Genomic DNA, 14,907 nt, shown 5'->3' with positions numbered 1-14,907 from the left:
CCAAATCTTCTTCATCACAGGTTAAAGATCCAAGCTGGTACTTCCTTAGATGCCTTCTTCCTAATGTTCTTAGTTCTCTTAAAGTTAATCTGTTATTTTGGAACACAGATTTTATGTTAATCTAATCTATATTCCTTAATCATTGTCACTAATATTTGGCTCCAGAATTCACATATATGGTTTGAATGTGAAATATCCACCACCATTCATGGGTTTGAACCCTGGATCCCAAGCTGCCAGTGATGTTTTGCATTCGTGCAACCTTTAGGAAATGGAGCCTCCTTTGGGAAATGGATTGCCATGGAGTACTCAAGTTTTATACCCACAGGAAATTCCTATTTGCTCTCCAACTCCTAACCATGGACTCAATTCTAGAGCCAGATTCCCAATACTCTTCCCAAATCTTTTCCACCATATTGGCGTATTTCCCCTGGGAACTATAAGCTATAATATACCTTTCATATTTTATATCACATATTGTTAATTATTTTGTTGCTGCAAGGAGGACAGTAGCTAAAACAACACTCTCATGTTCTGCTGTAGGATGGAAGTATATTTTTGTTTTACTAATTTTTTAATCTAAGTGTCAGGACTATTGAACAAATCTCTTATTCATATAATCAGCCAAGTCAGTGCCAGGTAGCAGCTTTTGTCCAACTACTTAGCTCTATGATTCCTGGGGAATTATCCACATTTAAAATATATGAAAGAAGAGGAGACTCATGGTGGGAAGAGTGGAAAAGAATCTGGCTCATTTCAGGATTAATATTACACCAAGGATGTGGACCTGCACAGGGAGGTAGAGAGAGTTCCACTGTGTTTCTAGTGGCTGAGCACCTGCTTTCTGTATTTCAGAAGTGAAAAGGAGGTAGAACATGCTGGTGTGTTCTGATCTATAAGGTCATTTTGAATGTACTTCCATGATCCAATCAATTCCAAGTCAATTTATAATCAATATTAAGCTCATTGTAACTTAATTTTCCTTCTTTCTTCCTATTAGTATCAGGGTGGAACCAATACTAACACTCATCTGTAGTGTGATATAGTTGTGCTAAATCAAATTGGAGAAATCCTTCTTATAAACTTCAAATAGGACATTATGACAATGTTAGTCTATCCATGGGTGAACATTAGGGTAGAATGGTAATGGGGAGTGAGATCCTTCTATAAGTTTTATGGACCTTAGGAACAGATTACTTTCAATGTTACCCTGAAGTTCAGTGTTTCTTTTCTTTCCAATTTCTCATTTGTAATTGAAAAGTCATGCTAGCAGATCAAGAAGCTCTATATGAATGACTGCTGAACCATTTCTCTTCTCTTTTAGAAACCAAGTCTAAGTGTAACATGACTTTATACCTAGGCTACTTTAAGTACTTGTTCACCTCATATGGGGGTCGGAATGTTTTGCGGAAGAAGAGGAAGACACTTTCACTTCATTTATCAAATCACATTATATTCTATGGTTAAGGTCACCCGTTTGTGTGACCTTTTTTAAAAAGGGGGAGGGGATGTCCACTGTATTCCTGAATAAACTGAGCAGCTATCTGAGTTTCATTCCAACATAAAACAATAAAAAAAAATAAGAAGGCTTCTTCCTACTGTCTTGCTTTTGAAGTAACGGAAAGTGCTATATATATTGGTGTGAATCACATGAGCTCCAAGAACAAACTAAAAGTATAGAGTGTATCAAATTTCCTCCACATATTTAAAACTTTGGACATAGATTATTGCATGTCTCAGTCTTCTTTAGAGAAGTTGCTTTTTTAGAGGATAATTAACACAGAGATTCACACCTGGCTAAAATGCAGAAAATACGTCTGTGAAATGTTCAGGAATAAACGGGACTTTCATATTGCCACTCATCTCTCCAAGGCCTAGGGAACATCATGGAAGAAGGGTAAAAATGTTAAGGGCCAGAGATCAGGGAAGACTGCTACAAAATAGTGCCTCCTGGACATGACAGGTTTATTGTACTCGTGAACTCATGGTGGTTGTGGTTAACTACACAAGACCTAGACAAGTAAAAGCCAGTTAACATTACAGTATGATGCAGGAGCACAGAAGTCACCTTCCTAAGAGGAGCTATTAGCAGTTGATGGCTGCTGGTGGAAGGAAAATCAGTTTTCTCCAGAAGTATGGCTCCTCATAGACTGACCATGTGCCACCAATGGCTCCACACTCATGTGTATGTGGGCAGCAGTAACTGGATTCAGTGAGTCACAATAAATTTAAAAGTGTCTGAAATTGGGAGGAGGATGTACATGGATGAAGATCTGGGAGGAGTCATAGGGGAGAATGGGTTTAAATATGACCACACACACACACACACACACACATATATATGAAATTTTCAAAGAATAAATATATATTTTAAAAATTCAAGTTGAACAAAATCATGTGAGAGTGCCTTTCTTAAGCTTTACTTTCTAATTTCCATTAGGCATTTCATTTGACAAGTAGGCATGACATTCTAGGAAATATATCACAACACTCAGAAGGGATAACCACAGAGCAACTTACTCTGCAGTCATTACATTGAGTAATGCAAGGGGTCACTGAGGGACAGAGACTAAATCATGATTGGTCCTCTTTACCAAGTAAATATTCTAAACAAGTAGCTACAATGGAAAGCACGTGATCAAGACAGTCACAGAGAGCTTGTACCTAAATCTACCCTTTCAATCTAGGATATGAATTGGGGTCACATATTAGGAGGCTAATGTTTCTTTCAGATTAAGCTACAGATTTTCTATGTGTGACATTAGTACTGATGAATCGCTTATGTTTAAGACATTAATAGAAGGCCTGGTGGTGGTGGCGCATGCCTTTAATCCCAGCACTCGGGAGGCAGAGCCAGGCAGATCTTTGTGAGTTTGAGGCCAGCCTGGTCTACAGATCGACACCCACGGTAAGAACCAAAACTACACAGAGAAACCCTGTCTCATAAAACAAAAAAAAAAAAAAAAATCAATAAAAGAGTTAAAAAAAACACCACTATACTGGTGACTACAGGAGATGTGTAGTCATTGCTGAAGGGGTTCTCTTCACTCTGCTGTTTTCTTTATGAGTTCTTCTGAGAGATTTTTATTGCAACTGTCTTGAGCTCAGTGTATTCATAAATACCTTGCTCACCCCTAGAGAAGGAAGAAAAATTGCATATAAACACGATTGCATACTGCAGTGTAAGTCAAATATAATCCCTGGAAATTTGGTGAAAATTTTTTCTTGCTTATCTGAGTAGGGACAATGGAAAATATTTACTGAATACATAGTAGTTCATAGAGTTGCTACCTGACCATAATCTTCATGACCAAATATAAACTCGTCAATGGAGATCAATATTCTAAAAGGTCTTTTATTTTAAATAATTCTGCACTGTTTACTTTCACAGACAATATCCTTTGTTTACATTACTATACTTGACCATATGACTAGTTACTGGAATCATAATTCAACCTGGTCAGATTTTTATAAGATCAATAAGTAAGACTTGTATAGCTCATGTTGTACTGTACGGTCACTGAAGATCAGCAGACCATCCACCATCTGCACTAGAGCCTGAATTCATCATCTGCATTGTCGCAGAAGTGGTGAGCAGCTAAAGAATGACCAAGATCCACTTTCATTCAGGGCGCTCTGTTCTTCTGAAGCTGGAGTTTTAACAGGGTCTTTTGACTCTGGACAAAATAAATACCTAATCTTTGTAGGTGGTATTTTTGTTCCTTTGTTTATTTATTTTGGTTTTGTTTTATTTTATTTTTGGATTGCTTGTATTCCTTTTAAGGAGGAAAGAAACTAAAGATTGGCCTGATTCAGGCTTTTCAGATTTTAGTGGATGTTGGCCTTCTCTAATATTCAACATCCTACAATACAATAAAAGTTTTCAAGTCAACTCCAAGTAACCAGAAGCTGAACTGAGTTCATCTGTAGATACCATGGTGACATATTAGGGTTCTACCTGAGGCCAGTTTTGGAAACTATGATTTCCTTCCACCTGGTGGATGATTTAATTTAGAATGACTGCACTCAGTTCTGTTCTGCATTGTTTGGATAAGAAGATCACATTATAGGACTATTCCCAGGATCATAAAACCTATACACACACAGGTTTGCAAAGGAGCTGGATTTTGGTACTTCTCTACCAGCACTGCTCCTGATTCAGTTAGAAATGTAGACAATGTCTTCTTCTCCTGAGCAATCAATAATCCCATAGGATTGATTGTTTTGTGAATAATTTAAACTTCTGAAACTAGCCCTTGAAAACCTCAAAAGCATGTTTTTCAACATATATAAAGGGCTTGACCCAGCTCTCTAAAGTCCATTAAAATGTACTGTTTAAATAAGTAGTTCCTATCAAAGAGTCAGACAAATTAGCCCATAATTTTAACCAAGTTGCTTCCCCTTTGAATTTAGAGTTACTACGGAACTGGACACTCTCTGGAGAGTTCGATGTGTATTGTCACATCAAGGCTGACCTAAATCATCTTCCTAAGAAAACTACATATATTATTTTAACACAGACCACAAGAGCATCTATCCCTTTACATTTCTTCTTAGCGAAGAAAAATCTATATATTACTGTTTCTCAGTTCTAAATATTCTGTATACAAATACCCTGGGCCCTTCACCAAATGTTGACTCCGATTCAGTGAATCTTGATGAGCTCTAGTAAACCTGCACATAGCACTCTTGCTTCCCATGACATTCTACACAACGCATAAAACAATATGAGACTAAGCTATGTCTGCTTAGTGCCAAGAAATGAGCCTTAATGAAGGTTCAGGAAAAGTTTGCTAACCTGACTTGACAAACACAGTCAAGAAATAAAAATTCATCTGAGTTCACTATTTGGGCTTCTTTGGGAACCCTGATTCCAAATTTGTTAATTCTGCTTTTCTGCCTTTGAATATATATAACTCATAACTCTTGGAAAGAGTCATTAGAGGTAATCATCTCAGTAATTCTTTGTGGACATTTTCCAGCAAATGCCTTCCTTTACAGATGCATCATAGTTATTAGGTAGACTTCACCAGAAGCATATCAGTTTGAGTGAGATAAGACAACTATAATTTAAAAAGTATATTCAAATATCTAGAATGTTTCAATATTTAATTACATGCATCTCAATGTCACCAGTTTACCCTTTTACCTGCTTTCTGAAAATATTTCCCAAATAGCTTCTATTCACATATACCATAGGCAATCCTATAAATAGGCAACAATTTGTTTACCAGGGTGGGGTACTTAGCATGGCCCTGTTTGGGTAGTAGGAGCTTAATAAAGTACATCCTATCTACAATTGCTTCTCTGTACTAAGGAAGTACTTCCAACATTTAAAAACTATTTGGCGCTAAAAGTAGGTGGAGTTTACCCCCAAAGTAGTGAAAATAGAACAGTTTCCTGGGAGTGGCAATCCTTATCACAAAACATGTATTTATTGTAATATAAAGTTTAACTTACAGTTCTCTCCCATTTCCAGACATCTTGAATCCACCAAAGGGGCACTGGATGGCCATAGCCAAATAGCAGTTCACCCTAAAACAAAGAAGAGGTGGTTACTATAGATCATACTTAACTCACCCCATCATTTCTAAGCAGGAAATTTAAAAACTCAGAAATCTTTTAAATAACTCCTTTGTTTCAATCTAATATGATCACTGAGATAAAAAGCAGCACTTTAATTTAGAATATGCAAATCATCCATGTATTACCTAGAAATAAATGATACAACTATGAATATGAATATGAATATATATATGTATATATATATGGTTAGCTTGAATCATAACAGAAGGAAGAACCAATGTGCCATAAAGGTGCCATCAAAAGAAGCAGCTGAGGCTGGGTTGGAATGGCGTTCTTTAATGCCTTATATGCATGAAGCTTTTGGTGGTCTTGAAGTTTGCACACGTAGCAGTCCAAAATCAACTCTCTTTAGCAATTATTGTATGTGTCAGTACTTGCTTCACTCATTGGTCAATAGATGGTTTAAACAGAAGTGGTAGCAGGAATTGGGCCCAATTATCAATCTGGTAATCAGCTTTCAGAAATATTTGGAAGATGTTTCTACAGAAAAATACAGTAAAGAGTATGAGCAGAACTAAAGAGAAACCCAGTAGTAGATCAAGGCAATGGGAGAGTGCTGACTGGAGTGCAGTTCTGCAGGGCATGCGCAATTATTGTAATGCTAATGCAGAGAATAATGTTCTATATTTTATAGAGCAGCTGTTGACCTCTGACAAATGATTTATAAAAATACATGGACACAGTAAGTCTTTAGTAAATGTAGAATATGAACATTTGTGAGTTAGTAACATTGAACTTACTAATACTTTTATCATAGAAAAAATCTGTGTTCATCATTAGTTATACTAATTAGATGAGACTTTAATTTCTTTTAAGAGACTTGAGGGGAAATGCCACTATAAAAAACTAACATCAGGCCTTTGAGCACTTGTGTTTAATGCTATTAAGATTTTACAGCAGTTTTAAAATGTTTCATTGAATAACAGACCTATGCCCAGAGTAAATCTCAGAGACATATTATGATTGAGATTTTTTCTCAATCTCATCCCTCATTTGGTTGCTTATATAATTTTTTCATTCATCTAATATGTGTGTGTGTGTGCATGCATAGGAAAGATACAAAGGAAGCCAGAGAAGAGATAAACATTATTTTCTTTTTATCTTATTTTTCAGTTGCTCTCCATCTTACCCTTTGGAACTACATCTCCACAGAGCCTAAGGCTCACCAATTTAGCTAAATTTCCTAGCCAGTAAAATCTAGGGATGGTTCTGCCTCTGGCCACAAGCACAGGCCAGCATATCTGGCTTTCACATAGAAGCCAGAATGAAATTCAATCTCTTATGTTTGCACACCAATCACTCTCCTTGCTGAGTCATTTCCCCAGCCCCGTGTTATATGTATTTAAGCTCTCAATAATACAATCTATGTATTCTTTATGTGAAATGCAGGGGACTAGCAGTCTTTCAGTTTGGGGGTTTTTCAGTCTATTGACTATCCACATAGGTTTTACTGGTAGAAAATCCATATTTGAAAATACAAAATTTGAAATGCTCCAAAATACAAACAGTTTAACATTACATTGGCATATTTCAAAGCATTTTGAGTTTGTCATTTTAGTGTCAAGCTAGCTAAACGCATACACTGTAAGGTCTCAATAAGTTTCTAAATCTCAGCAAGCTCCTGGTTTTTATCCAAGACAAGGTTTGGGATATCAAGTAGTAGTTGTTGGGAAAGTAAAATGATGAGTCCAAGAAATACATTGCAACTTTGAACCAATGGTAACTAGCTGAAGACTCTCACTTTCATGGGAGGAAAAGGTATATCAAATGATCAAGAGGGTCAAGAACTGCCTGGTTGTGTCCCTTAGGGTGCTTTTCAGTGCCTAAATTTCTTTAACTGGACTAGGTGAGAGAATGAAAATAGCTTGTGCCATTGCCAGGACTGGGGGAAAGGAGGATTGATGAGAAAAAGGCTGCTGAGGAGACAGTCCAGGGAATGGAGCTGGCTGGGCAGAGCCTCAGTTAGAGAGGAATAGCCTGAGAATTTGTATTAAAGCTAAATTACGAAAATCAAAGAACAGACTAAGTGAAAAGTTATGGAAAGGGTTAGAGAGGTGGCTCAGAGTTCATAGTCCTTGCTGCTTTTACAGAGGACTTGAGTTGCTTCCCAGCACCCACATCCTGTGGCTTACAACTGCCTAGAATCTAATTTCAGCAGAGCTGATACTTTCTTCTGGTTTCTTCGTGCATCAGGCACTCACATGGTGGACTGACATACATGCAAACCCATATGCATAAATTAATTTTTAAAAAATAATTAAATATCACCATGTATAGGATGTAGACCTGTGATCCCAGCCACTCAGGAGCATGTTGCAAGAGGATGAGAAGTCCAAGGCTAGTGTGGGCCACAGAGTGAGTTCAAGGCCAAATTCAGAAACCGAGTTCCTGTCTCATATTAAAAAGTATAAAGCAGAATAGGATAGAGCTCATGACTAGGCCATGTGCTCAGCTAATGGAACACCTTAGGGTCAATTTCAAATATGGCAAATGATAGAAACAGCAATAGCATCTAATGGATATAAGGCACCAATACACATTATCTAATATATAGTTGATTATAACAGAGTTTTTCTTTCATCTCACTTGTTTATAACAGAGAGCCCAAGTGTGCTGAAATTATCTAACAACACATATATTGTATAAATCAAACAGCCATAAAATGCTCAATGTTCTACACAAGTAACTTGAAAAGGTGGAAGAGGATAATTTGTTTTTGTTATATACAGAAATTATTTTGCAAACAGATCAGAAAATTTCAAGTGAATATTCAAGTCTGGAGGAAGTCAACTCAGCCTGCCCATGTGGCTGATACAGGAAGGGCACCCCTTACTTCAGATGCACTTACCACACTACCCCAGCCTGCAGAGCAGAAGACACAGTTATGGCCTTATCCAGGTCTTTCGTGAAGACTCCTGCTGCTAGGCCATAGGTAGTATTGTTTGCTCTCTTGATCACATCATCTATAGATTTAAACTTCATGATTTGTTGCACTGGTCCAAATATCTACACAAGAATGGCACAAAAATAGGTTAACAGTACATAAACTACATATGCTTTAAATACACTACAAATGCTTCCGTAGAAACCTCTCTCCATGGACTAAGGTCTTATCTCTTGCTTCAGACCTGCATGTAAAGATTGAAACAGGTGGCCAATGCCAATGAACATGGAAACATGTTGTGATCATGTGTGACATTCTCTATGATGCAGACACCAATCATCATGGCAGCATTTATTCTTACTTTGTAACAGAACTACCCAAAATGTAAGGACCAAACATCAAATCATTAAGTGCATGATTTCCTTGCAAACATCTTAAACTCTAAGTCTAGTTTTTTTCATTTTTCAAGTTACTGCATAACTTGAAAAGCAAGAAAGAGCAAGAAAGCAGTCCTTTGCTCTAAGAGTATCAAACGAACAATGATTGAGAACAGTGTTTATGCTTTAAACATCAGTGTATCATTGTTTTAAATATCATGCATTTGGTTACATTTGGATACTTTTATAATTATAAAAAATAGCTAAAACAGGACAAATTTTTTATCCAGATTCTACTAGTCACCCAATCATATAAATAAAAAATAAAAAATAAAAAATAAATACTTATTACTGGGAGCCTAACTCCAGAACCATCCTATACTAACCAAAATCTGAGGCCTCTGGCAGTGGCTAGAGTCACAGGACAGGGAACAAGAGTAACAACTTGTCTAATTTAGTTTGAGTCAGCCATTCATTTCTACTGGAATCTAGTCAGTAAAACCTACACAGAACCCAGTCTGTATGTCACCCGCCCCCTGGGTAATAGGAAATACCTGGATTTTCTCATAGATATTAAACTACTATATTTTGGTAAGTTATGTATCAAGAATAAATAAAAGGCTTTTCTGAATGCTAGGACAATTTCCTGGGAAATGTGAACATGGGTTGGCAAAAACCCTCAAGCTTTAAATGGTTTTCTGGTTCCAAGTCAATTTGAGTGTCATGGGGCAGTTAGTGTCCACTCCCTGAAGTCTGGAGGCAGACCCTGGGGTTCTAAATTCTGTCATGACCCTGTAACTGGGAGGCATAACAGTGTGAACAGTGTAAGCAGAAAGCGGGTGGCTCAGAAAGGCAGGGGGTTCACTAAGAGTTGCAGCAATTTAGCTGACACAGAATAGGCTCCCAGGTTCCAGTTCTGAGGTAGCAGATAAAAAATCCCAGTGAGGGCATTATAGGACACAATAAATGCTTCCTTGAATGGAGATTACTTTCTGCTCTATTGTCCTTTGTATACATGTTTATCAAAATCTACAAGAACAATAGATCTGGACAAAGAAGAACTGAACAATAAGCATAGAAATTCAAATGCAGTTGAGGAGTGAATACAGACAACCTAAGTATGTTGGATGATCCACATACATTTGATTTTTATTTCTGTTCCTTATATTTATTCCCTCTTCTCATGAAGTTGAATATTATCTTTTTTTCTTTATTTGATTATATTATGGAGGTAAAGAAAACAACCTCTCAGATGCTTTGTCAGGGACATAAGTATAGATATATTGAGTGTTTAAATTATGATTCAGTGCCTTTGAGTCATTATATCTTCTTATTGTAGTGTAGCACATGACACTTTCACTGTCCAAGCAAGTGCTCATATCTCTGCATATTCAAAGTCCTCTGACTCGAGAAGTATATTAGCTACCACTTGCATCACAAACTTGTTTCTCTTAATTATACATTGAATATCTGGGTACCAATTGATGCTACTTAGATTGCACTCCCCAGGACTCATCCTCACTTCCCTTACAGACAGTCCACTCTGTCTCTGTGAGGCTGACTTTTTTATGTTCTTTTCATAACTGAGATCATTCAACGCATGTTATTCAGTGCCTGGCATATGTAACACAATATGTGCACATTTATTCTTATTTTTACAGATGACAGGGTCCTTTCCCATTCCTTTAAGGCTGTGAATGGCACACCTATTAAAGCCACTGTGGACTTTGTTCTGTGTTTGATACAAACTATTTGTAGGCCCATTGGATTCCTCACTGATTAATTAGTCATGATCAAAAATTACTTAAGATTTTATCAACAACCATTTCAGAGGAATGCTGTTCAAGGAGCTGAGAGTTTTAGGAGGACACAAAAGTTAAACACAGAAGAACATGGCAAGCCCAGAAACAGAACCACAGGGAAACATTACCTCCTCTTTGGCAATGCGCATCTCATCAGTAACATTGGAGAAGACTGTGGGCTGAACGAAGAAGCCTTTGTTCCCCCAGCGTCCACCACCACACTCCAGTTTGGCTCCTTCTTTCTTCCCACTCTCAATGAGACCAAGTATTTTATCATGTTGTTCCCTGTCAATCTAGTTGAAAGAAATCACAAGAAAAAGAGTGACGATAAAGATAACATATTGTAAATGAGGGCTTCAAAATGCCAGGATATTCATATTAAATCTGATGTTTCAAAACAGGTGACAGATGCCCATCTCATTCTTCAGTATGATTTCTTTCCCATGTATTTTGAGGCAAGAAACCTTAAAAGTATTTAAATTTAGTGTGGTTAGATAAGCACAGAAATTGGTGACATAGGAATATATGAAGTTATCATACAACTGCTGTTTATTCACTTTGGAAGAAAAAATGTTAATGATTAAACACATATTTCTGGAGTCATAGTTTTGAGTGAATAAAAGGAGTGAAATGGGAAACATGACTTTGACTCAATTCCAGTGGGTATGTTACTCTACTGACTAACTATTGGCCATTCAGCTTTTTATTAGACTAATCAGGTGCTTTAGGCAGGCAAGGTAAAACAGCAATAAAACTTTACATCATTAAATAAACACTGCATGAACAAATGTAACACAACTTTGCCTAGTTAATGTAATATTCCCCAACATTTCCCCTTTTCTGCCTAAATAAAAAGGAAGTGTTTTAACATTAACATAGTAAGACTATATACAATAAAAACAGTTATTAAGTAAGAATTACATTTACAATATTCGGTCCCTTTGCATTTTGTAAATTCAGAGAAATCACTCTGTTATCTATTGTGTCTTGATGAATCCAAAGCTCTATACCTAATTTACCTTTTATCATAACTAAGGAAAACTGTAACTATAGCTATCTACTCTTCAACTCCATCAAAGACCCCAGAAGAAATAGTATTACCCAAGTAAACAGACAGTGCATAGCAAGCAACTTCTAAAACTATAGCAACAACAGAGACATTTGGTTTCCTGGACAGTCACCCAAATTTCCTCTGCAATATTGAGGCATCCATCTTTGGCCTACAGGCCTAGAATATCTGGCAGGCTTTTCTAAGAAGCAGGAATTTTGAGGAACTCTCCGACCTTGTTTTGGCAAAGTTTGGCAGTCTTTCCTCTTGTGACCTGTTTGTCCAGTTTGTACTGCATACTCTCAGCAATCAAGGCAAAAGCAGTTTCTTGTCTAAATGGCTAGCTTTGCTACAATAAAAGCAAATTCCATATGGATGTTCTTTGATACCCATCATCATTTTATGAAGTAGATTGATGCTGCCTGGAGCAGACATGTCTCACTGTCATGAAAGTCTTAGACTATTAAACATCTTAAATGCCATATTCTGTAGGTCTCTGAAGCATTTGAAACATATCCATCTACCTAAAATATATCTGTTTAAGCTTGAAAACATACCTAATATGACTACAAGCTTAATTATTATAGATGACTAACTACTAACCTGTATTTATTAATTGTACATAAAATTTTAAAATAGCTACATAAGCACAATATAACAATTAAGAGAAGAAACATACATACAACACAACCCCTACACCATGTCTCAGGGAACATTGTGAAATAGGGGCCAGAAAGTTTATAAGAGCCAGAGAACCAGCATGTTTGCTGTGAGAGAGTGTCTTCTACATATAACAGGGAAGCCATATATATGACCCATATCTCAAAAATATGTTCACCTTAAGAAGACGCATACAATGATGAAAGCAGTTAACAAGCCAACATGGATGGGGAAAATCTCACAAGACTCTTCACCAGAGGAAGAATCAGGAAATAAATAGCTGATGACAGAGGGAATCAATTTTGCCAAAGAGAAACCCCCTGACAGGTTACCCAATCCCAAGCAGTAAACCATCAACATACAAGCCACACCAAATGCACTCAGCAGGCTATATTTATACATAATTATAGATATATGTGCAGCAATAATTAAAGAAGATGTCATTGACTTGAGGGAAAGAAGGGACTAGATGGAAAAGGGAGAAGCAGAAATGTACCACACAGTTTGTCTCATTTCAGTGTGTAGTGAATCCTCGAGATTGATATTACTATATCCTCATTATTGGCAAGAAAATTGAGTAAAGGAAGGGTCTAATTTCTTTTCAAACTAAAATACTGATCATTCTGAGCATATGTATGTATATATATGTATATATGCATATGTATATATATGCATATATGCATATATATGAGTGAAGCCAAGTAGAAAATACTTTATAAATGAACCATCCCTATGTGAACACAAATATGAAATATAAAATAAGTAGCATACCTATTATAACTATATTAAAACTCAAATGCATTAAGTTGGTAATCTTAAAAAAAGAACTCTCAAAATTGTAAAAATTATTTTTCCTATACAAATATATACGACCTTTGTTTTCTCCATACCTACTTGGTTGTGATACAGAATGAATTCCCAAACTCTGTTTAAAAGATTTGGTGATTCAATGAGCAGTGGATGAGATACTAGGCAAGTACTTAGTCAATGTCTCTTTTCATAAGCTCTTTCTTACTACAGATAGATAGACAGACAGACAGAGAGAGAAGGGAAGACAGAGAGAAGTATCAAGACACCTGGGACTTCCTCCTTGTATTGGTCAAATTCTCAGCATGCCTCTCCGTTCTACTTACACCATGCTACCTGCCACAGCAACTACGCAAAGAGTGAAGCCTGGTGCTAATCAGCTAGAAAATGGGATTGTGTGATTTCAACTTCTATGATTCAATAATTAAGTCTATTTTAATGTACTCCTTTTATAAGTTATAAAATATTGAAACTTAGTTTTTATAAAATACTGAAACTTAGTTTTCTGTGGATATTGATTTCTCTGCTGGTGAAGGAAAATATTGGCCCTTGTTCAGTATTATGTATTACATCTACCCATAGCTTCTCTTTTTTCTTACTGTCCTCCTATTATGCACCTACCTATCATCAGTCTAGCATCTATCTGTCTTCCACTCATCTACTCTCCCGATCTTCTATGTTCTCATTCATATATCTAATAATAAACATATTTTATGCTTATGCATACAAACCAATAGATTCTTAGAATCAGAAACAGTAACAACAAAACCATTCAGAATTATACATTTTTTTCTGGACAATGACACACAAAAATAGAAATTTGAAAAATTACCAAGTGTGATAAAAGTCATCTACTACTTCTACATAATCTCTGAACTCAATGATTAAAAAGTACAATGATATTGAAGCAAAACTATAATTCCTTCACTTCATAGTTACTTTATGGCTTTGGGGTTTCACTACTCAGCATTGTTTTTGTCCTAAAGTTTTTCTATTTTTATATTTGTGATAAGTAGATAATTCCAAGACCTCTTTGCAAGCTAATTAAATCCAGGGAAACCAGTGACCATGTCTCCCTTGTGATTATTGCTTTGCCAGACTTCTTTCTCAGGGTATAGCTGGTAGCAATGTACTCTAAGTTTTTGTTAATTGAATTTTAAGCTATACTTATTAAATAATTCAAGAATGAAGTTTGGTTCCAACTCAATAGTAAGAAACAGTGTATCATAGTTAATATGAAAGAATAACAGCTCCAAGGTCAATGTCCAGTCCCTAGAGCACAGCTTTCAGGAACAGCTCTACTGGCTCTTGGGGACAGGTAGCTCATTGTTGTGATGTTTTCCTGTTCTATGTTGGATATGCAGCAGTGCCCCTTCCTCTGCTCACCAGATGTGAGCAGATCCTCTTCACCTTGTTGTGACAATTTAATCTGTGCCCAGCTAAGGTTAGTGTCCTCTATTGTGAGGGTTGGGCACAACTGCCTCAGGTTGAGGATCACTGTTTTAAAGAAGGATCCAGAGTGAGGATTGAATGCAGAAGGTCCAAGAGCTTGACCAATGGACCATGAACAAAACTTGTGCAAGAGCAAAAGATTACCATCGGGTGAGAGAGACAAAGACATTCATATTTACAGTGGATCTAACTACACAGAAGAAACCCAGACCCCCAGGGATTGCCTGGCTTTAGATAACTGAAATGAGAAGCTTCTTTGAAGCACAGAAACCGGGTCCTTCAAGAACACTT

General features: G+C 36.7%; 1 protein-coding gene across 1 annotated transcript in view; it reads right to left on the bottom strand.

Annotated features, from left to right (window-relative positions):
• Positions 1 to 2,393: 2,393 nt before the first annotated feature.
• The window catches only part of LOC131908791 (aldehyde dehydrogenase, cytosolic 1), a 35,472-nt gene continuing 22,958 nt past the window's right edge, over positions 2,394 to 14,907 (bottom strand). Inside the window, exons 10-13 of the mRNA XM_059259820.1 lie at positions 10,778 to 10,942; positions 8,435 to 8,592; positions 5,461 to 5,535; positions 2,394 to 3,134 (exon numbers count right to left, since the gene is read on the bottom strand). Of these exons, the coding sequence (XP_059115803.1) occupies positions 3,062 to 3,134; positions 5,461 to 5,535; positions 8,435 to 8,592; positions 10,778 to 10,942 (471 nt within the window). The 3' untranslated portion in view covers positions 2,394 to 3,061. The remainder of the gene's footprint in view (positions 3,135 to 5,460; positions 5,536 to 8,434; positions 8,593 to 10,777; positions 10,943 to 14,907) is intronic.

The sequence above is a fragment of the Peromyscus eremicus genome, chromosome 1 (genome assembly GCF_949786415.1).
Source record: "Peromyscus eremicus chromosome 1, PerEre_H2_v1, whole genome shotgun sequence".
NCBI classification, from domain to species: domain Eukaryota; kingdom Metazoa; phylum Chordata; class Mammalia; order Rodentia; family Cricetidae; genus Peromyscus; species Peromyscus eremicus.
Note: the sequence above shows the minus strand (reverse complement) of the source record. Positions and strands in the feature narration are given on the sequence as shown.